Genomic DNA, 22,366 nt, shown 5'->3' with positions numbered 1-22,366 from the left:
AGTTCTCCTGCTTTTGCATCAGAGATCTGGTGTCCATGCAGGTAAAGTTTCAAGAGAAGATAGGGGATTATGTAATTTATGCTGGGGAAAGGTGGGGACACTCAACATTGACACAAATTAAATCTCTCTCATTGTACATATTAAATGGACCACTTCCTGTCTCTCCGATTCCCAGCGTTCCCTGAGCTCCCCAGCCCCCAGTCCCTTGAGCAATCACACTCAAACCCAACTGCCAAGAACTCTCTGGGCTTGAACAAGAGCAGCTGGTTCCCTTATCTACAGGTGTTGTCTTTCTGTTCTTTTTTGAGACTTCTCTTCAGTGTTGAGACTTACTTACTATATTCTATAAGAACTGGTCAGAGGTCTCTAACTGCTTTCATTTATCCAACCCAAGAAAAAAACTAATGATCTTCAAAGGTGTTTTTTTTAAAAAGTCAGATATCATCTTCAAAAAAGTCATTCTTTCCCAGAGCACACATTAATACTGACAATTTCATCCCTGGTTTCAGCATGAGACTTTCGAGATGTGTGAAGCATTACTAGGGAAAGGAGATGCTTAATGCATAGTCCCTCACATCTACCATCAGTTCTCATTTTTTCAGAGTTTGGCACTCCCTTTCTGCTTTTAAGGACTCAAAGCATTTACAATACATTATGGGTTACAGTCTCTTTATCTCCTGGAATAATTCTAACTGATCTGAAATCATAATCCATAGGTATATTATCTCCTTTGATTTTTAAAAAGATTTTATTTATTTTTAGAGAGAGGAGAAGGGAGGGATAAAGAGAGAGAGAAACATCAATGTGTGGTTGCCTCTCTCATGCCCCCTACTGAGGACCTGGCCCACAACCCAGGCATGTGCCCTGACTGGGATCAAACTGGTGACCCTTTGGTTCATAAACCAGTGCTCAATCCACTCAGCCACACCAGTTACGGTGTGATTTTTATAAAGGTTGCTTAATATTGAGTGGTACCTTTTTCAGATACCAGCAAAGACAGGACCTGCAAAGTTCGCACAGCCTGGAGAAAATGGCCTTACCTGTGTCAAGGAATGTACTCCATCCACTGGCAGATGAAATCCGATTCCCAGCGTTTTGATGATCACGGAGATACTGAGTAAATTTTCCCTGTGAAATAATTTGAATTCTAAAGTCATGAACTTCAACTACAGCTCTAGATGTATGTGTTTACATAAAAAAAATAAGTGGAATTCCTTTAGAATGTGATAATTGGGCAATGAGACTAATTCCTCATTTTAAAGACTTGATGTATATTAGTTTTTTTGTTCCGATAGAGTTTTATGTGTCAGTGGACATGCTTCAGTCTGTAGTAAATATAAGTTTGGATATTGAAGAGCCATCTTGTCATTGGAATATTTTAAGCTAGGTTTTAAGTACTTAATTTTAAACAACTTACTCTTTAAACAAAATTGTGATAAAACTCAGTCACATCAAGAGTAATTTTTTTACTTCAAATACTAATGACAATGATTGTTACAGAAATGTACCTCTTTAAAACCTTGTGAATAATTTGCAGGTGATTGGAATTAAGCCACTGAACACCACCAACAACCAAAATAGTCTGGCCTGAATTCTCCAGGGGACGTGATCTGAAATCCAGAAAGAAAAACAACACATGCTGCCTTGAAACAGATGGTAAACATTTTAACGACATTGCCTCACATTTTATTGAACCATATCTGGCATCCTGATTACAGGACCTCCTTGCCATTTCCCACTCATTTTCAGCCATATTACTTGGGCTTTAAGCTTTTCAGCACATTTGATATATGGTGAGCAATTATGACTGCTCGTAAAACATCAGTGCATTGTGCTGTTCATAATAGTTCCATTGTACCTTTGCAAGAGATACTCAAGTGCTTTTTCAAATGTTGGTCTCAATGAAGGGCTTATCCAGAACTGAGGGTAGTAGGAATAACTGATCGAAGTCTTCCCATCATTGACATTGTGATAGAATTTAGTGCCATGCACCTTCTGCCATTCCTGCAAGGTTTCATTCAGTCTTTCAATCAGATAGTACATTATTCCTCTGTTGGTTGAATCTCCAATGAAAAGAATCTACAAATTAAAGAAAAAAACATTTGCTTTCAAGTCTCACATTTACATGGTATAGCAGATAATATAAAATGATCTGTTGAATGTTCATAAACCCACAAGACTAAGTACTTGAACAGCTCTTCGAACTGTTAGAAGTGGTATTTATTATATTTTCCCCAAACCTGTCTTTCATATTCCTAGAAATCTTATCATCTACTGACATACCAACTTATATTTAAAGCTTTTTGCTTCATGTCATCTTCAATTTTTCTATCTCCCTTATGCTCTTTAATTTCTCATCTAATCAACTTAAGTTTAACTGATTCAAATAGGCATGAAGTATTTTTGTGCTATAGGAATACTTAGAGATTTTCCTATTTCTTTTCATTGTATAGATAAGAAAATTGGAATCCACAGTAGTTACATAGCTCAGTAGAGGTCATGTCATCACTTGAGAAAAGAGCCAGAGGACTAAGATCTGGTTTTCTGAACAGCTGTGTATGTCCCAGGGTACATATCCTAGTGCCATGTACCCTGAAAGTCTCTCATACCTACCCCCCAAACTTTCCACTCCCTGCCTCCCAGCACAACCCTTCAGGCCTCAGAGCTGTGCTATTTATTGTTAATACTGCTCTGCTAATAGGTCTTCCTTCTTGCACAATGTCTGCCCTCTATTTCATTCTACACTCAGCATTACTGGGATAGCAGTATAACTGGGATACATTTCCAAATGTGTAGCTCTGGTCATCATACTTTTATGCTTAAAAATCTTACTGGCTCCTGTTTCCTATAGAATCAAATCTAACTTCCTTAGGTTCAGGTAACATTTGCTGAATTTGTATTGCATATCAGGCTTTTCTAGGTGGAGATATCATACAGGCTACTCATTTTTAATATTCACAGTTATGAGGTTTGAGTCATTATTTTTCTTTCACAAATGAGCAATTTGAGGCTCAGGAGACTGAAGATATAAATATACTAAATAAGGAATACAAGACTCAAACTCAAGTCCTTTAATTTCAAGTGCAGGGTCAATGACCTCATTTTCTCAGTTTCCACTCAGAGTCCCACTTTTTCACTGAGCATGATTTGCACTCAACAGCATCTGTTTTTCTTGTGCCAATCCACCTGCCTAGAAAGTGTCTCCTCTTGCAATTCCCCCAGAATACAGGCCACACAGCTTCCAGACATGGATGTCCAGCACCCTAGACAGAATGACCTTCACTGTCCTCTGATTTCATCACAATTTTTATTTTCCTATCAGATTTTATTTGAGAAGTATTCAAGATCACAGTCAGGGTTAATGTCTAAATTCTAATTTCCCCTATAGTACAATGCATAAACTTTAAAAATCTTTATTGAATTGAAAGTCAAAGAGACTTTTGTTAGAAACAATTCCTTTTAATGTCTTTGAAACATTTACTTTGTTCTTCAGATTTTTCTCTCTTTGTTGATATTTCTGTTTCCATTGGTCATACATGTACTTCTGGTTTTAACAGCAGTCATTTGCCATAATTCTCAGGCATTGCTGCATTTGCCTGTCCATGGCAAATCTAGTGAGAAACTGCAAAGGTTTACTCTTTCATGGTAACTATATTTCAGTAGTTGTGTGCAAAAATCCAGGAAGCACCTGCAATTTGCCTTCAGATCATATATGGATGTCATGAGCATCATCAAGGTCAACTGAACAACATGAGGTATCAAGGCCTCAATCACTGATCCTCTCAGGTGACTTCCATTTGGGGCAATAAAATCCTGCATAAAAAATAATTTGTAAAATCACATGAGATTCTTCTAACTGGATTTGACCTATAACTATTTCTGTTCATTTTTCTGGCTGACATTTCTGAATTTTAAAAGGGAACTTTGAATAATCAGGGAAACTCTTAATTTCAGTTACTAGTAAGTATTGAACACCTTTTGTATTAGTCTGCTGGGCTGCCATAAAAATGTACCACAGATTGGGTGGCTTAAACAGAAATTTTTTTCTAATGATTCTGGAAGCTAGAAATCAAAGGCAAGACATTTGCATGATTGGTTTCTTCTGAGGTCCTCTCTCCTTGGTATATAGAAGGTCATCTTCCTGTGTCTTCACTTGGTGTTTGTTCTGTGCAGGTCTGTGTCTTATCTCACAGGCATGAGAGATACCTTCTTGTCTCATAGGGACAGAGACAATCTTCTTGTCTCATAAGGACACCAACCATATTGGATTAGGGCTAATCCATACAACCTTATTTTACCCTAATTACCTTTCTAAGGGCCCCCTCTACAAATAAAGTCACAATATAAGGTACTGGGCATTTGGGTTTCAGCATATGAATTTGGTTGGGAAGGAATATAATTCAGCTCATAATACACATAATGGGCCATTGAGAACCAGCTTTTAAACTAAATTGGCATCGGGGGTTTTCCTCACAGGTCCTTTTAATTTTAGTATCAAGATGCAATCTCTCCCAGGGCATCTCCAGGTAGCCAGTAAGATCACTACGTGTCTGTATTGTGGGCTACAGAGATACAGAGGTTTTAAAAAAATCAAAGTAGCTCCATGGTACTGAGAGAGAAAAAAATCTAGATTTCTAATTTTTTTAGTGGGCTATCTGAAGATGCATCCACTAGAGCATTTCAGTGGTAAAAGAGTCCTGTTTCAGAATTCTAGGTACTGTTGTTTGTTAACTGGATCATCTGAGGCAAATTATGTGACCTCTGCAAGAGTTCACTCTCTTATGTGTAACATGGGAATAATAATAGCACCACCTTAGAGGACTCCGGTGAGGTTTGAAATGTTTATCATATTCCTGGCACACAGTAAGCACACCATGAACATGAACTAGCATGAGGACATAGGAAAGGCAAGCAGTGTTTTTGAGTGCTGCCAGTGTGCCTTCCAGTGCACTGCTGGGCACTGCAAATTCATTAGCTCATTTAAGGGACACGTCAGAGTAGGCAAAGAATGTCTAAACCACAGCAGTCTCTTTCTTGCCCTACCAACCCTGCTACAGTCCCCCAGCAGGACTTGTAGGGTTAATGGAGAAACTGATGCTCTGGAAGAGATATCGTCACCCCGAGCAAACCAACACTCAGAATAGTCTGTCAAGTCTCCATTGCTGATTGGTGAATAACAAGAGCTACATGCATGGAGAAGTGTCACCATCGTCCTTTGCAAAACAAGTTTTTCTACACTGCAGATACCTAGATAGTATTTTCCAAGTCTAGTACACACAACTCTTGGAAGACAGCTTTCTAGAGAATTATTTGATCCAAGTGCCATTCTATCCATGAAAGGTGGAAATGATAAAATATAGCTAAAATGAAAATGTAGTTGTGATTGTTTTCATACTTATTTGAAGGCATTTTTTTCCATTGGTTTAGAGAAAGAGGAAGGAAGAGAGCAAAGGATAGAGAGAAACATAGACTGGTTGCCTCTCCAGTGCACCTAGACTGGGGATTGTATGCACCCCAAATGAGGATTGAAGCCTAACCCTAGGTATGTGCTCTGATGGGGTAATCGAAACCTGCAACCCTTCAGCTGGTACAGGACGATTCTCCAACCAACTGAGCTACATCGGCCAAGGCTGGGTTATGAATTTAATGTGCCTTGTTTTGTAGGTAACACAGTTTTTGTAAGAGGTCAGTTGGCATTCTGAACTAAATAGTGTCTAACTACAAAATGTCAGCTCTTTTAAGTGCATGCACACAATTAAAAAATATCAGGAATTAGAGAGGCTCTTTTCAGTCACATGATTCATATTCAATCTTTATATCTTTTAGATCATTCAATTTGATGAATTATTTAAAAGGAAATTTGTAGGCCAACTTCTATTTTAAAATGTCTTACTTTTCATAACAAATATTTGTAACTATCCATACAATTTTTAAATAACTCTCCTTTCTGGTGAAAATTATTACCTTACGTTAACATGCACAGGTGTTGGTTAGCATATGCAATCAAAGAAAGAATATGGGATCATGAAATACAGATAATCAGCAAGCAATTATGAAAGTAATCTGTTTGCAATAAAACATTAAAATAACTAGTTTCCCCCACTAAAATAGCCATAATTTTACAAGCCCCTGTGATATTATTAGTTCAGGGAAATGAATCCTCTCATACACTACTGTGTGAGCTGCAGGAGGGAGAGTTTTGTTTGTCTTTTGTTTGTTTAAATTATTGAATCCCGTGTCCAGAATAAGGCCTGGCATAAAATGGTGCTTCTCAATTTGTCAAATAAATGAATAAAAACTTTACTGTTGTGTATATAAATTGGCAGTTTTTAGGAAATTTTAATTCAGTAAAACAATGAAGAAAGTCTATTAAAATATATTTTAGAAGAAAAATAAATCAGTTCGGGGTTGTGTGGCTGAGTTGGTTGGGCATTGTCCCATAAGCCTAAAAGGTCACAGTCCAATTCTGGTCAGGACTTGTGCCTGGGTTGGGGTGCCCTCCCTGCTGGGGAGTGTAAGAGAAGCAACTGGCCAATCTTTCTCACACAGCAAAGATTCTCTCCCTCTCTCTCGCCCTCCCTTCCTCTCTAAGTATGTCCTCAGGTGAGGATTAAAAAAAAGGAAAGAAGAAAAGAAAATCAAAATAGCAGCAATGTTTAGTAGATTGATTATATTAACATATAATTATACACTTGAATTCTTTTTATCTGTTAACAGTGATATTATAACAGGGATATATTGTGATGGGGAAGATTTCACAGTAGCTTTTTATCAAAAGCTGATTACAGTCAGAATAAAACTAATGATTGCATTTTTTAAAAGTAAAGTATGGGGGTGTATAGAAAAGTAGGTCCTGGAAATTTAGTTGTGATTAAAGTGGTGATATCATAACAGTTTTTTCTTTAAAATTTTTTGAAAGGTTTTATTTTGATGTTTTTACAAATTCAATTTTTAACATCTTTCTATTTAAACATTTTCTTATAAATATAAAGAATAGATTTTTAAAGCAAACCCCATAAAGATACCTGCCCACCCACCCAAGCCAACCTCTGGTACACCCAACTGTGCCATGTAAATGTAATCATCTTTTATACCTGGACCATGAGAGGAAGTGTGAAAGGACTGCCCTACCAACAATGATTTCACATCCCCTTTTCCTTTCTGCAGCACTCGCTTTCACCTTAGAAAACAAGAGTACCAAGCACATTTTGCCGTAGGTTTTGCCAAGGGAGGAATAACATGGTCTGGTCTTGGCAATTGAGGTGTGAGAAGATTTCTGGGGACTTGAAGGAAAGGTTTGCCTTCCTAAGAAAGACTGATCGACCTTAGTCAATGTCCATCTTCTTCATCAGATGTGAGATCTAATTCCTTGGGACACTGGAGCTGCTGCATGCAGCTCAGTGTGCCCGTGAGGCTAAATACTGCTGATACAGTGAGTGTAGTAGAACAGAAAGATGGAAGGCACAGAGGCTCTGAACAACTGAGTAACAACTAGCCTGGGACATCTCTACCTCTGGTTATGCTGCAAAACAAATGTCCTTACTATTTTAGCTCATCCTATTTCAGTCTTCTGTTACTTGCAACCAAGATACTAATAAAGCTGCAGTGGTTTTTAAAGCATGGTCCCATAATTATTTGACACTTTTGCCATTGAAAGGTAGGTTCTACATCCCCTCTCCTTGAACCCCAGTGGGCTGTGACTGCTTCACTGATCAGAACCTGCTACAGGTGATGCTGTGTGACTTCTGAGCCTAAAGGCAGTGTAGCTCCTGCCTTACTCGAAGGCATGCTGACGCTTGGAGTTTGAACTGCTATATAAGATACCTGACAATCATGATGTTTAGAAGATGACAGTTTATTCTTTTTGTTCATTTGTATTTTCTAAAATGAACATATATTGACCTTTATGTTAATAATAAAAAGTAGCAACAGCAGCATCAATAATAATAAATCTGTTTTGCTGAAAAAGTATTTTGAAAACTCATATAAAAATTTAATATTAGCCCTGGCTGGTGTAACTCAGTGGATTGAATACCAACCTGCAAACCAAAGGGTGGCTGGTTTAATTCCCAGTCAGGACAAATGCTTGGGTAGTAGGGGGCGTGAGAGAGGCAACCACACATTGATGTTTCTCTCCCTCTCTTTCTCCCTCCTTTCCTCTCTCTCTAAAAAATAAATAAATACAATCTTAAAAAATTAGTACTAATGAACTTGAATAAACTTTATTTCTACTTATGTAGAAGATGGCTGAAAAGAGTTGGCATCAAGCCTTGGTTCAATAAACTGATCACAGGAATAATGTTAATCATATTCAGGATTCCAAGAGCAACTTTATTCCAAAGACTGAATTGCATTTTTCTGTGTAGCACCTCTTTTTTGGTTCTGCAGTGCAGTGAAGGGAGCCTGTCTCCCTCAGGGTGGGCTCTGGAGTGGAGCAGAAACACCTGTGCTAGGGTGTGTCATGAAAGCCTGGATCTCAACTCATCCGCTGGAGACAGGCTGTGTTTAGGAAAGGTTTGTATCTGTTTCATTCCTGAAACTCATCATGCAGTGTGTATCAAAAAGTATATAAAGGCAGGTAGTTTCTCTGCCTTTTTCACACACCTTCATGGACCACAGGACCTAGAAGCACATTGTGTTCCTACGATCTAGTAAAGCTTGAAGCTTATTTTCAAATAGTCTTATCTAAAAACATAAAATTCTTTAATTATCTTTATTTTCATTTCTAAGTTAAAGTTCTTATACTTCGATGGGCTATATTAAGTGTTATAACAAATTGAACCCCTAAAAGTACAATGGCTTAAACAAAATTCAGGTTTATTTTTCCCTAGGAAAACAGTCCAGGTGTCCTAGGCAGGTGCATGTGTGGGGTGGGGGCAGGGAGTTCATTCAGCGCCTGAGGATGATTGGACTGCATCTTCTTTGATTATGGTTTCCAAGAACTCTGTGGGCATTGATACCCGATTGGGGAAAGGAGTAAAGAGCTGCCCGGTTTTCCACGGGCCCTGCCTGGGAGTGGGGCACGTCACTGCTGCTCCCCACCATTTGTTAGAACTCAGTCGTACAGCCTCACAACAAATTCCATGGGAGGCTGAGACATGCAGTCAAGCTACGTTCCAGGAAGAAGAGAAAATGAGTTTGATGAATCCTTAGCTAGTCTTTACCGCATTCTCCTACATACTAAGTTTTCCTGAAGAAAAACTAAACTCTAAAATCAGACTTTCCACCTGTAAATTAGCAGAAGTGTGAAGTATATAAAAGGCCAATTTATAATCCACATGATGCATAAAAGAACTTCTATTTGTAGAGAAAAAGGGGTCCTGGGATAAGTAATAGCAAGAAGTATCATTTATTACTGAAAATATAACCAAGATTTAGGGGCCTTTTAATGTAAATATAGCCCTGGCTGGTGTAGCTCAGTGGATTGCGCACAGGCCTGTGAACCAGACAATCGCGGTTCGATTCCCAGTCAAGGCACATACTGGGGTTGCAGGCCAGTTCCCTGCAGGCCAGTTCCCAGCAGGGGATGCATGAAAGGCAACCATACATTGATGTTTCTCTCCCTCTCTCCTTCCCTTCCCCTCTAAAGATAAATAAATAAAATCTTTAAAATATGTAAATATAAAATAAAGTTTTTATTCTATTTTATTTCATCATGAATGAACAAATGATGATATAAAACAATGATGATACAAATATTTCATTCCACTACCTGCTTTTTTCCAGAATCACCAGAAGTAACTTAGCAAATTAAATTATAAAGAAATGAAAAGAAAATTATTGGTGGCTGTCTGGGTTGAGTCAATAAAGGTAGTAAATTGTCTGAAGCTTGTTAGCATAGATTCTTTTGATCTGTTGAGGCTGGGAAAGAATTGAGTATATGTAGAATCAATAGAGAGGAGGGAAAAAACCATCAAAAAATCTTTTTCTTCTTCCTCCATTTTCTCCTGCACAGATTCTATCTTCAACATTCACAGAAGTGGGGATATTTTTTGGATCCCATAAAGTGCACTACATACCAACAGGGATCAGCCCTGGAATTCACTGGAAACTTCCAGGAGGGAAAGTTACATAGGACTGCAATAGGAGCTACTTTTCCATTAATCTGGGCAGTACCTACTTATTGGAGAGCTCTCACAACTTAAAATGAAGGGAATGAAAGTGAGGTGAATAGGCGTTTAATTCACTAACTGTAATCCGGGGCCAAATACAGTCCATATATTTAGAAAGCTCACAGTGATTGATTCTGACAGGCCCATGATTGAACAGCATTTTTCTTATAAAAAACATACCCATTTCTAACTGAGGAAAGAGGTGATTTAGCTCTATACGAATCTGAAACTGATTAGATGGCTAAGTTTATTTAGGGCATGATGAAAATCTAGCTTACGCCGTGGAATGTAATATGATTACAAGGCATGTTTTCTAATGATGCATTTTGGTTAAATTGGTTATAGATGACCAACCAAATTGTTCTTTGGGATCAAGAACAAATGTAAATTGACATTTAGGCAAATCACTTTCAAACATGAAATCTGGCAAAAAAACAAAGTGAAAACAAACAACTAAACAAGATCACCTAGACATCTAGCTGCTCGGAACAGATTTACTCATCTCCATTGCCATTCCATTTGGATTGTGGACATTGAATACAGGTCATCTTTCACTGGTGAGAGAGACAGGCCCTCCTTTCCTTCTTCTTTTTATTGAAATTGACAAGCAACAATGATTTATTTTTGTGACTATAATGGAACTTACGTATTAGTCAGAACATATTACTGTAAATTAACCCCACTTCAAATATTTAAACACCTTTAAGTCCAAGACACTACTTAACTTGCAAACATTACTTTAAAATTCAACCTACATTTCCTGTTTTAACAGCTGAATTTAAGTACTTTTAGCAAATACTGCCTTTTTCTATTTCCTTTTCTTACCTGTATTCTTCTCCCAGATAATTAATGGCTTGAATTCTGAACTATGTTTTCAGCTGACATACAAAATAAGGGCTTTTTAACTTCAGTTTGTTAAGGCTCCTGAGTTTTTTCAGTTGCAAATGTCACGATCATATTTGTAAATTATTTCCTATATATTTTACACTGTGATTACAGAGTTATGCTCTGATAAATTTTTGTAAATGTTCCATTCAGAGTTTATTAAGTAAAAGGTTTATATCTATGTAGAGAGAGATGTGTGAGAGTATAATTGAAAACATAGCTTGTATTTTGCAATTGATTTTGCTTTGATTCAACATGATTATACATCACAAAACCTATTCATATATGCAAAAACCTAAAAATAAAATAACTCATATTTGGATAAATGTAGAGTTTAAAAGGAGCCTCACATTGACCCGCTCTCCTTACGCAAACAAGTATGCCATAGAAACAGGATATGAACGTGTCCAGGAGAAACTGTTCCTTCTTCCTTCCAAAGACCAATCCCCTGCTCACCTTGTTGAAGTGAAGGCAAGCAGCCAAAGTACAGAAAGTACGGTCCTGCTCAAGTACCACTGGGGTTCCTGGTCAAAGTTACCAGAAACTTGAACGTTTTTTAAAAATCTCAGCTGATATGTGTCTTGCTCTTTTCCCATAGGTTGGGCATTGATAGGTTAGCCAAAAAGTTTGTTTGTTTTTCTGTAAGGTGTCTCTAGCAGTGCTCAATTGTCTTTAACTTCATTAGAAACAATTTGGTTAGGTGGTATTGTGACAGCTGTCATATCAGTGTGCATTTTTTAAAAATATGAAAATTGATGAATTTTTACATACCATTTTAATATTGAAGATGGAAGCAAATGTACAACATTTTTGGCATATTATGCTTTGTTATTTCAAGAATGGTAAAAATGCAACTTAAATGCAAAAAAATTTGTGCAGTGTATGGAGAAGGTGCTGTGACTGATCAAACATGTTGAAAGTAGTTTGCAAATTTTTATACTGGAGAGTTCTCGCTGGATGATGCTCCACAGTCAAGTGGACCGATTAAAGCTGATAGTGATCAAATTGAAACATTAATTGAGCATAATACACATTATACCATGTGGGAGATAACTGATATACTCAAAATACCCAAATCAATAAACTTACTGGTAAAAATGAAAAATGTGTCTTTTTATTTTACAGAAAAAAAACCATATAGACTTTTCCGTCCACCCAATATTTCCAAGTATATTCTTGCATTCATAAATGTGAAACAATAGTAAAAAGTTACAAAAGGTCAAAATAAGAACATAAGGAAATTCAATAGAAAAAATGACTGCTTGGAAATTCTAAAAAAAGCATAAGACTATCTGAATTTTCAAGTAGTCATTTCTAATAATTCTCTCCTTCCCAGTCAAATCCTGTTGCTTTTTAATCTGATTCTTTGGAGACAGATAACTCAGTTCAACATACCCCCCAAAGCTGAAGTTTGCCTTGGTTAGAATATAAAATAAAGTTCTGTGTTTTGTTTTTTGTAGCATAATATATTCATACTACGTATTCCTGGTAACAGTGAAACCTTTGGATTCTCGTTGTAAAAATCTCAGATTCACATATTGATTGAAAGTCTTCATGTTAGGCTAATGCACCATTAGAATATGCATGTTTAGGTATGTCCCCACTTTTACATAATCCAAAAGCATAAATTGGAGTTTATTAAAAAATGAGAAACTCGGAATCATCTCTGGTAAACTCCTCACCTGCTTGATTCCTGACCACCCTCTATTCCCTCTACCCTCTCTTCCCTCCAATAAGAGGGCAACCCAAGAAAGCAGTAGGGCCCCTGGCTGGTATGATTCCATGGACTGAGTGTCAGCCTGTGAACCAAAGGGTCACCAGTTCAATTCCCTGTCAGGGCACATGCCCAGATTGCAGGCCAGGTCCCCAGCGGGGGGCACACAAGAAGTAACCACACATTGATGCTTCTCTCCCTTTCTTTCTCCCTCTCTTCCCCTCTCTCTAAAATACAAAAAAAAAGGAATAATGTTCCTCAAAAAGAAAGAAAGAAAGCACTAGGCTTGAGTGATAGCTGTCACCGCAGATTCTTTGGGGGAAAAATAAAGATTCCAACTTTTTTTAGTTTAATTAAACTATTTCAAAATAATGTGATTGGTAGATTGTAACTATCACTTTCAGCATCTTTTCCAGAACCTGTGAGCCTGGGTCAGGCACCAGCCTCTGTGCTGCTCCCTTGTCTGCAATCACCAGACTGCAGTAATGATCACACTTCTCTCATTTGTCCTCTCTTAGAAACTCAGCACCTTGAAGGAATACGATGTATGCACTTAGAACACACGTTTTGCTCCACAGAAGTTCAATGAATGAGCAACATGACATCACGGAACATATAAAATTATTCTGAACTTAATAAGTGATCATCTGGATTCTCCTCTGTGGTAATACGTTAGGGACAACTGATATCACATGGTTTCTGACATAGCGCAGTAGAGTTGCTCTAATGGATTCGCTAAAATAGACAAAAAACTGTACTTGAAAAATAACTAAATAAAATTAAAAAAAAAAAAAAGAAATCATTTCATCTGGTGGGATAAGAACTGTAGCAATATGAGGATGTTACTACTACTCCTGGCCTTGCCATCCTCACATGACTTTCTGTAGAATGTTGCTTAAAGATTATGTTTCTTTTCTGGAATGTTTGACATAGTTGAAAGAGTCCCCTGTCCCCACCGAATCAGTATATAATATGCTTAAATCTAAAATATTTGTTTCTTGTTTTTCTATTTTTGTAATTGTTATGCTTTAATATTCATTTGTCTTTGAAATAGAATGACGTTTTAGAAAATTCTGAGTAGGATGAAAACTTAGTTGTCCCAGTGCTGAAAGATAAGAGTTTCAGGATCATTTTGCATATTTATATTATTCTCATGGAAAGTGAAATATAGAGGTGCGGGAAAACCTTTTGCTAACCTACTCCTAATCATTAATGGAGGTTTTTAAAGAGTAAGTACCTCATAGGTATGAGTACTACCTATGAGTACCTCATAGGTAAATGTTTACACAATTATCTGTCTGTGGGGTGTATGAGCATATGTACCCACCTGTATATTACAAGGCCTTGTTATTTCAAATATAAATGATCTTTCTCAGGCTCTTCTGCCTTTGCACTCCCACTGCTCTGCCCTAGTTTGGAGTATACAATATTTTAAAACATAGATTTTTAGATTTACAAATGTTCCCACAGTGTAAAATGGAAATAATGTGGATGGTTAAACAGATCTCTTCACCTTTACCAGCCCTACTTTACTGTAGATCTGGCTCCATGGCCATCTGCAGCCTGGGCAGTTTCATGGGTCTTGTGCTTGGTTCATCGTGCTGCTGTTGACTTCTTGAAATTCTTAATAATTTGGAATGCGGAGTCCTGCGTTTTCGTTTTGCACTGAGCCTCGAAAAATGTGTAGCCGGTCCTGTCACCACCTCACCCCTCTTCCACCCCTTTCCACTTATGTAATCACTCAGAACTGTTTGCTACTTCCAGAAATATTCTGTGTGTGTGAGCGTGTGTGCATTAGTTTTTCCACCGATGGGGTTATTCTATACATACTCTATACTTTTTTTGCATCCTCAGTGTTACATGACTGAATTTTTCCATTAAACAGCCTCCACCCCCCAGCACCCATTTTCTCCTTCCCCCAGGCAGTCTCCATTCTCCTGCAGGATGAGCTTTATGATTCTGGTGTTGCAGCTCTTCTGCTTAAAACATGCAATGCCTTCCTGTTCTGCAGAGAATAAATTAGCATCCTGGTAAACAAAACAGTCGCTGTAGGATCACAGCCATCCTGCTGGCAAGTTTAAGTTTCTGAGTGTGCAGGACTCAGGGACAGCTCTGTACCAGGAAGATCACAAAGAAAAGTCCTCTCTGCTGAGAAGTCAGCTAGCCAGCCTCTTCCAGGATCACCTGATTGCCTTTATTTTTTGACTCTGTCTAGCAAGTAGGAAAAAGTGTTCTTCCCTTTATCTTACCATTACTTTGAAGAGATGCTAATAATTAGCCTGAAATTAGCAAAGACAATATTAGGGGCTTCATGTTTGTGTCCCCCCAAAATGCATATGCTGTAACCCTAATTGCTGTGTGATGGTGTTTGGAGGTGTAGGCGTAGATGAGGTTGCAAGTGTGGAGGCTAATTCTCACAGGAAGAGGAGGCTGAAGCTCTCCATCTCTGCCTTGTTGAGGACACAGGAAAAAGCACCCAGATCTTGGACTTCTCAGCCTTCACATTTCCAGAAATGTGAAAAATAAATATCTCTTTAAGCTACCAAGTCTATGGTATCTTCAGATAGACAGGAAAGAAGGCTTTTAGCTTCCTACAAGGTTGATTAATCTACAGTATAGGATTAGACCATGTAGACTTATTATCTTACAGATGAAGAAAATGAGTCTGAGAAAGAAATAAATGTATGTCATGTCTAAAGCCAGGGAATTCAGTGATGGACTTAAATTAACATCTACTGCCTTTTGGGTTAACACATGTGACAGCTTGGAATTTTCCTGAACCCTGTAAATTCTGAGGTTGGAATGGTATTCTGAAGGGTTTAGAGAAGTCTGATTATTATGGCAACAACTGTTTTCATTGCTTCCAGTCCTGCATTTCTAAGCTACAAAGGTTGGATTGTCCAAGTTGGTGGTTAAAAATGCCTGCGCAGTAGCCACTTACAGACATGTGTGATCACGGATGAATTACTCCATCTTTCTGAGCTTCAATTTTCTTAGGTGGAAAACAACAGATATAACACCTACCTCACAGAACTATGATTAGAAATAAAAACACATTAACTTATGTGTTTACTCAAATATTTATTAAGCAACTATTAGGTATCAAAAATTATGCTAATAGTGAGATTATGGCAATGATTCACACACATATTTCCTGCCCTCATGAAACTAAAAGTCTGGTTGGATGTAAGGTGTAAGAAGGCAGCAAAGTTTCTGTACAGAGCCAATGCTTAGTTAATAATAATATTAACTGGCAGTTAGTAATAACATTAACTGACAGTTAATAAATTTCTAAATGCTTTTCTTTCCTTCCTTTTTAAAAAGTAACTAATACTGCTACCTTATTTTTAGAGATAGTCTCAGCCACAAAAATAGGGGTATTCACATTGCAATCACCTTGAATAAGACATCCTACCTGTGCCCCACCCTTCACCCCATCATTCTTCTGAAATTCTTTGCTAGGAGAAAATATGAGCAGCAGCATACTCTAAAAAACTAGCATGCGTTCAGTCCAGTGTCCCTTTTTTATGCATTTAATAGAGCTTTTTAAAAATAAATCAGTTTTTGAATTCAATCTTGCCTGTGTATGAGCGCTTACAAACAATTTTTAAGGAACTTCCCATTGAATAAAAAGTGCTTTGAAAATCTGGGTAAGGCTTACTTACTTCATGGTAACCAAGCACGTCAGTCTATGTGCACGGTTTGCACGTCCGAGAGCTCTGCTGGAATCTACCTAGTCAGAGTGCGCCTAGCAAGAAGACACTGAATGTCCAGGAAATCAGCTTAGAGCCACGCTAAAGGAAAAGCATCCTAAGGAGGTCCATGCGAGACCTGCTTGGGAATGTGAAAGAAATCAGGAAGGTTAGTGTGTCAAGACAGCACCATGCACTCTCTCAGCTCCAGCAAAAGTGAGTCTTACATGCAGGAACATTTCGCAGCTCAGGCAAGCTGCAGATGTCTGTTTTGACTGCTGTGCCTTGCTAGAGCTACACTTGACAAGGCCAGGTGCTCATAACTGCCAACTGTCAGTGGACATGGCAGGCTCTTAGCCATTTGTGCAGAGAAAACCAGCATAGAATTGGATCAGCACAGGACATGACTTTAATATCCTCCATCTGTCAAGGAGACTTATTTGGAAATAACTGAGTGTTTTTTGAGCAAGAATTGTTAAGGCTCTTCTCTGATAACATTTATATTGTTAGTTATCCTCTACAGAGTGAGAGAGAAGGAATAGGTTTAGCAGATATGACTGTGTGGCCTTTGGTGCTGCAGGTGGTGGAAATGAAAGGCTTCCCCCGCTGGATCTGGAACCTACCTTCCTTCCTCCCAGGCACTGCTGCAGCTGAGACTTAGTTAGGACACCATACTGGCAGTTGTGGGGCTGCCAGGTTATTTCTCTCCAGTCACAGGTTCTGTTGTCTGAACAACTAAGGCAAGGCACGATCCATTGGCCTGGAATAGACAGCAAAACCTCCTTTGGTTCAGTTTCTACTGATGAAAGTATAGTTTTCAAGTAACCTTAAAATTCACCTGTGGCACATCATCCCAGAAGTTGCAGTGGGAAGACCATTCTTGCCATACAAATTCAGTGGAATAGTGCATGGCCTCCTTCTAACCAAACAGAATCGTACTGCATGATAATGTTCTGAAATAACAGTTCATGCCAGAATCAGGCATGAGTTGTGTCCCGTGAAACCACTTACTTATAAAAACTTAAGTGTTCAGGTACTACTCAACTAAAAAGTATATTTAAAAATAATTTTAAAAAACAATTATATATTTAAATAGTACATTAGGGCCCTAATAGAACCAAAGTAAGCAGAGAGCCACTAATATTGAGGTATTCAGCCACAAGTATTTACTAGTTTAACTCACATTTATGTTAGCAATCCAATAAGAATATTACTTTAACATTCCGATAATTTATTATTTTAAGGCTAGTTCCCTAATTTGATTGATGGCCTTTTGATGTGAATCTCTTCACCTCCTTCCAGCTCTGTTGCCTTTGTTTCTTCAGCTGTTAGATGAAGTATGCACTGTTCTCACACGGCTGGTGTGAGGATTGAACGGGATAATGTAGTTAATGTCTCGAGCACAGTTACAATACCATACTTGCCTTTGTTGCTAGCAGACTTTGGGCACAAATTAGTTCACAACCTTTAAAAAATGTTTATGAAGTAAATGAATATTCACAATGTAGTAAAGCTCTTTTCTAGTTTATTGATAAAATAATATGCATCCAAAACACTTCAGCTTTCAGTGTGAATAGATACATTATAATTTACTTTTAAAAAACTAGAAATAATTTTTGATTTTTCTTTGTTTATCTTTTCAGAAATGGAATGTGGACTAGCACATTAAACACAAAGTGGTCATTTATCTTCTTTGTGAAGAATACCCTGATATTTACAACAGTAAGCTGCTCTATCCTAAAGGTCTTGCTTATGTTATCACTAAGTGTTTCTCTTTAAAATATTGAGGAACTGAATATTCCCAGCTACTTTTTTTGTCTGTAAACTGAATTTTATTTCATCTAATTTCAAGGGCCAACATCACTTGTTTCAAGACTGATACCCACTTACACTTTTTAAAAATTGTTTATTCTATTACAGTTGTCCCAATTTTTTTCCCCCTTTGTCCCCCCTCCATCCAGCCCACTCGTCTCACCCACAGTCAGTCCGTTCTCATTGTCAGTATACATGAGTCATTGATACGTGTTCTTTGGCTAGTTTAATTTTTTTAATTTTATTTGATTTTATTGATTATTCCATTACAGTTGTTCAATTCCCCCCCTTCATTCCCCTCCACCCTGCATACCCCCTCCCCCACTATTCCCCCCTTTAGTTTATGACCATGTGTCTCAAGTTCTTTAGATTCTATATTTCCCCTACTATTCTTGCCCTCCCCACTGTATATTTGCTACCTACAGTCTATGCTACTTATTTTCTGTACCTTCTCCCCCCTTCTCCTCCTCCCACTCCCCTGTTGCTAACCCTCCATGAGATCTTCATTTCCATGTTTCCGCTCCTGATCCAGCTGTACTCTTCGTTTGCTTTTGTTTTAGGTGTGGTTCTTAATAACTGTGAGTTTGCTGTCCTTTCACTGTTCATATTTTTTATCTTCTTTTTCTTAGATAAGTCCCTTTAACATTTCATATAATAAGGGCCTGGTGATGATGAACTCCTTGAATTTGATCTTATCTGAGAAGCACTTTATCTGTCCTTCCATTCTAAATGAAAGTTTTGCTGGATAGAGTAATCTTGGTTGTAGGTCTTTGGATTTCATGACTTGGAATACCTCTTTCCAGCCCCTTCTTGCCTTTAAGGTCTCTTTTGAGAAATCAGCTGACAGTCTGATGGGAACTCCTTTGTAGGTGACTGTCCCCTTATCTGTTTCTGCTTCTAGGATTCTCTCCTTCATTTTCATCTTGGCTAATGTAATGATGATGTGCCTTAGTGCGTTTCTTCTTGGGTCCAACTTCTTTGGGACTCTCTGAGCTTCCTGGATTTCCTGGAAGTCTATTTCCTTTGCCAAATTGGGGAAATTCTCCTTTGTTATTTGTTCAAATAAGTTTTCCACTGGTGGCTGTTTCTTTCCCCCTTCTGGTACCCCTATAATTCGGATGTTGGAGCATTTAAAGATGTCCTGGAGGTTCCTAAGTCTCTTCTCATTTTTTAAATTCTTGTTTCTTCATATTTTTCTGTTTGGTCATTTTTTCTTCCTTCTGGTCCACTCCCTTGATTTGAGTCCCAGTTTCCTTTCCATCACTATTGGTTTCCTATGCAATTCTCTTCATTTCAATTAGTTTAGCCTTCATATGGTCTTCTAATTTGTGACTAAAATCAACCAGTTCTGTGAGCATCCTGATGACCAGTGTTTTGAACTATGCATCTGAAAGTTTTGCTATTTCTTCATCGCTTAGAGTTATGGGCTCTGGGGCTTTGAGATCTTCTTGGGCCATGTTTTGGTCTGTTTGTACCCAATAAGTATGAGGAGCATAGCCTTAGGTGTTCACCAGGGCAGGGCCGCCCAGGTCGCTGGGTTGTGAAGCTGTATGTGGGGGCGGGGTCAGAGCGGGGCAATAGCGGCCCACTCTGCTGCTTCTAGCTGCTGGGGCCTGCTCGGTCCATCTCACTGCTCACTCCTTCCTAGGTCTATCTGTGGGCAAATGTGTGACCGCAGTCAGCCTGCTGCCCTGTGCCCTTGCTGGGTCCACCCGTCACTCACTGGGTCCGCCCATTGCAACCCCACGCCTGGGATCTGCGCGCCTGAGTCTGTCTGACTGAGTTTTCCTGTGCAATCCCGCTCTGCCAGCTGCTGGCTTCGCCCCCCCTTACCGGTCAGGCTGAAGAATTCGTTGTTATCAGACTTCCAAAAAGTTCAATTTCCTCTGTTCTGGCTGTGTTTTCTGTTGCTAAAACTTTGTTGTCTCTAAACTTGGTTGTGTGAGAAGGCACAGCATCTCCACCTATGCCTCCATATTCGTGGAAGTCCCTGACTAGTTTAATTTTTAAGTGTTATATATCCTGGTTGGTTTTAGGTCAGTGATTCCCTTTAATTTTCAAAAAAAAGAACCCATAGAGTTATGCTCTTTATGTCCCTGAGCTCATTGAGCACAGAGAGAGCTGGACTGGAGTGATTGCATTGAATGGAGATGGGAAGGCTGGTTTCTTAAAATGCCTACTGTGTACGAGGTACCACACTGGACGCTTTACGTATCTGTTTTTTAAAATTTATTTAATTATTGTTCAAGTACAGTTTTCTGTTTTTTACTCCCATCCCAGCCCACCTCCCCCAGTGCTCCCCACCTCCCTCCCATTTCCACCCCCCTTAGTTGTTGTCCATGTGTCCTTTATACTAGTTTCTGTAAATCCTCCCCCTTTTCCCCTGAAATTCCCTCCCCTCTCCCCTCTGGTCACTGTCCCCAGCTACTTTTTGAGTTAGAAAAAAAAACCTCAAACAACTTTAACCATTCTGGCTTTGATTTGTGGTTCTGCTAACAGAAGTATCTGGCGTTACATTAATTTGAGCAGAAATAATTTCTCCTTTCAGGGGATGAATATGGTGCAGTTTGCATTTCATGACCTCAGGGGTGTCAGAATTGTGTATGTGAATGTGTGTGTGGAAATAGTCATGGATAACAAAATTGAAAGTAGATCTAGTTTATTGCTTACTAAATGATCATAGAAAGAGGAAGAAGTGTAGGTGTGGTGAGAGAGAAACTGGGGGAGATAAAAGGAAATAGTACTCTCTAGCAGGATTTTAATTTAGTACTTTATTGAGATGGCTACCTTGTTAGATGCTATTGGTGTTAAAATATCACAACAATTTTTAAAAAATTAACACTTTCATAGCACCTGCCAGGTGCTAGCGATAGTCTGAGCACTTTTAGTAAATCAATTTATTTAAACCTCCTAACTATGTTAAACCTCAAAAACTTATAATCAGATTCCAGGATTATAGTTTACACATGTAAAATAACTATAGCATAATAATAAGTAATGCATAATTGAGTAAAAATATCTGTGTGTCACTAAAAGAGCCTGGGCTTTGGAGACACACACCTGGGCTCTGCCTCCAGTTAGTTCTGTGGATCTCAACACTGCTCATTAGGGTCACCTGGAAAGCTTTAGAATCCCCATGCCCAGACTGTCTGTCGGACCGATTAAATCAGAGCTCTTGGTATGGGGCTTAGGCAGTATTGTTGAAGTGGTTTTCAGTTAATTACATATGCAGCCAAGGTTGAGGACTACTTTTTAACTTGTACAGATCACTTAATCTTTTCTTTATAAGAAAAATACAAGGGAGGACACCTGGAATTATCTTCTGGAAGGCAGGCCCCTTGTAGTACAGGCTTCACCTGCTAGGTGAGTGTTCTAGGAATCCATCTGTACCAGTGTACCAGTGTACCAGTGTACCAGCTGGTGTTGTGAGAGGTTATGTTCAGTTACAGTGAATTTGTTTTAAAGACTCTTTCAATGTGTTTGTCCATTTCAGCATGGGTGATTTCCAAATGCATCTACCCACACTGTACTGAGTGTTCAGCAGTTTTTGACCAAAAACAGAGTGACGCCCATGCCCCACCCTCCCTGTTTACATGATCTCGCTATGAATGATTATTTTTCCCCCAAGATGAAAAGTTCTCAAAGGGAAACACTTTGCCAATGTGGAAGCAGTGACACAAAAAAAGGCAGAAGCACTAAAAGGCATCAAAGTCGGTGAGTTCAAAAAACTATTTTAAGCCGTGGAAAAATGTCTCAATAGCTGTATTGCATCAAATAGATAGTATTTTGAGGGTGAGTGAAGTTTAAACATGTAAGAATAAATACACAGTTTTTGATAAATAAATTACGGTTTTTTGGGGGGGTGTCTCTCTTTGTATGTATAGCATCTCCCACAGTGCCTGGTATCTATCAATTGTTGAATATATTTTACTCCCCACCCCCACCTTAATTAAGCCACAGTAGTTCAGAATAAAGAAGGTGCCGTGAGGGCAAGAGTTGTCTGGAAGTCACCATGGAACACATAATGAAATCAGGTCTTTTGGATAGACAGGATTTGGACATATGGAATGGGGCGGTGCTTTGGGATAGTGATGAGGTGGCCTGAAGTGAGACTGCAGATATGACTGGCCTATAGAATATCTGTATATGTC

At 38.6% G+C, this 22,366-nt stretch overlaps 1 protein-coding gene across 4 annotated transcripts in view; it reads right to left on the bottom strand.

Moving 5' to 3' along the window:
* Positions 1–22,366, bottom strand: part of CPED1 (cadherin like and PC-esterase domain containing 1) — a 296,506-nt gene that overhangs the window by 23,109 nt on the left and 251,031 nt on the right. For 3 of the 4 annotated variants that reach the window (XM_053669962.1, XM_053669963.1, XM_053669964.1), the window contains 5 exons: positions 17,027–17,163; positions 8,040–8,165; positions 1,859–2,079; positions 1,509–1,610; positions 1,041–1,128 (listed from right to left, as the gene is read on the bottom strand). In XM_053669962.1, coding sequence (XP_053525937.1) covers positions 1,041–1,128; positions 1,509–1,610; positions 1,859–2,079; positions 8,040–8,165; positions 17,027–17,163 — 674 coding nt within the window. The remainder of the gene's footprint in view (positions 1–1,040; positions 1,129–1,508; positions 1,611–1,858; positions 2,080–8,039; positions 8,166–17,026; positions 17,164–22,366) is intronic. The other variant, XM_037139671.2, reaches the window with a different exon arrangement.

Source organism: Artibeus jamaicensis, unplaced genomic scaffold, assembly GCF_021234435.1.
Source record: "Artibeus jamaicensis isolate MK-2021 breed Jamaican fruit bat unplaced genomic scaffold, CSHL_Jam_final contig_540, whole genome shotgun sequence".
In the NCBI taxonomy this organism is placed as follows: Eukaryota; Metazoa; Chordata; class Mammalia; order Chiroptera; family Phyllostomidae; genus Artibeus; species Artibeus jamaicensis.
The sequence above is the reverse complement of the archived record's forward strand: the minus strand, read 5'-3'. Positions and strand labels throughout refer to the sequence as shown.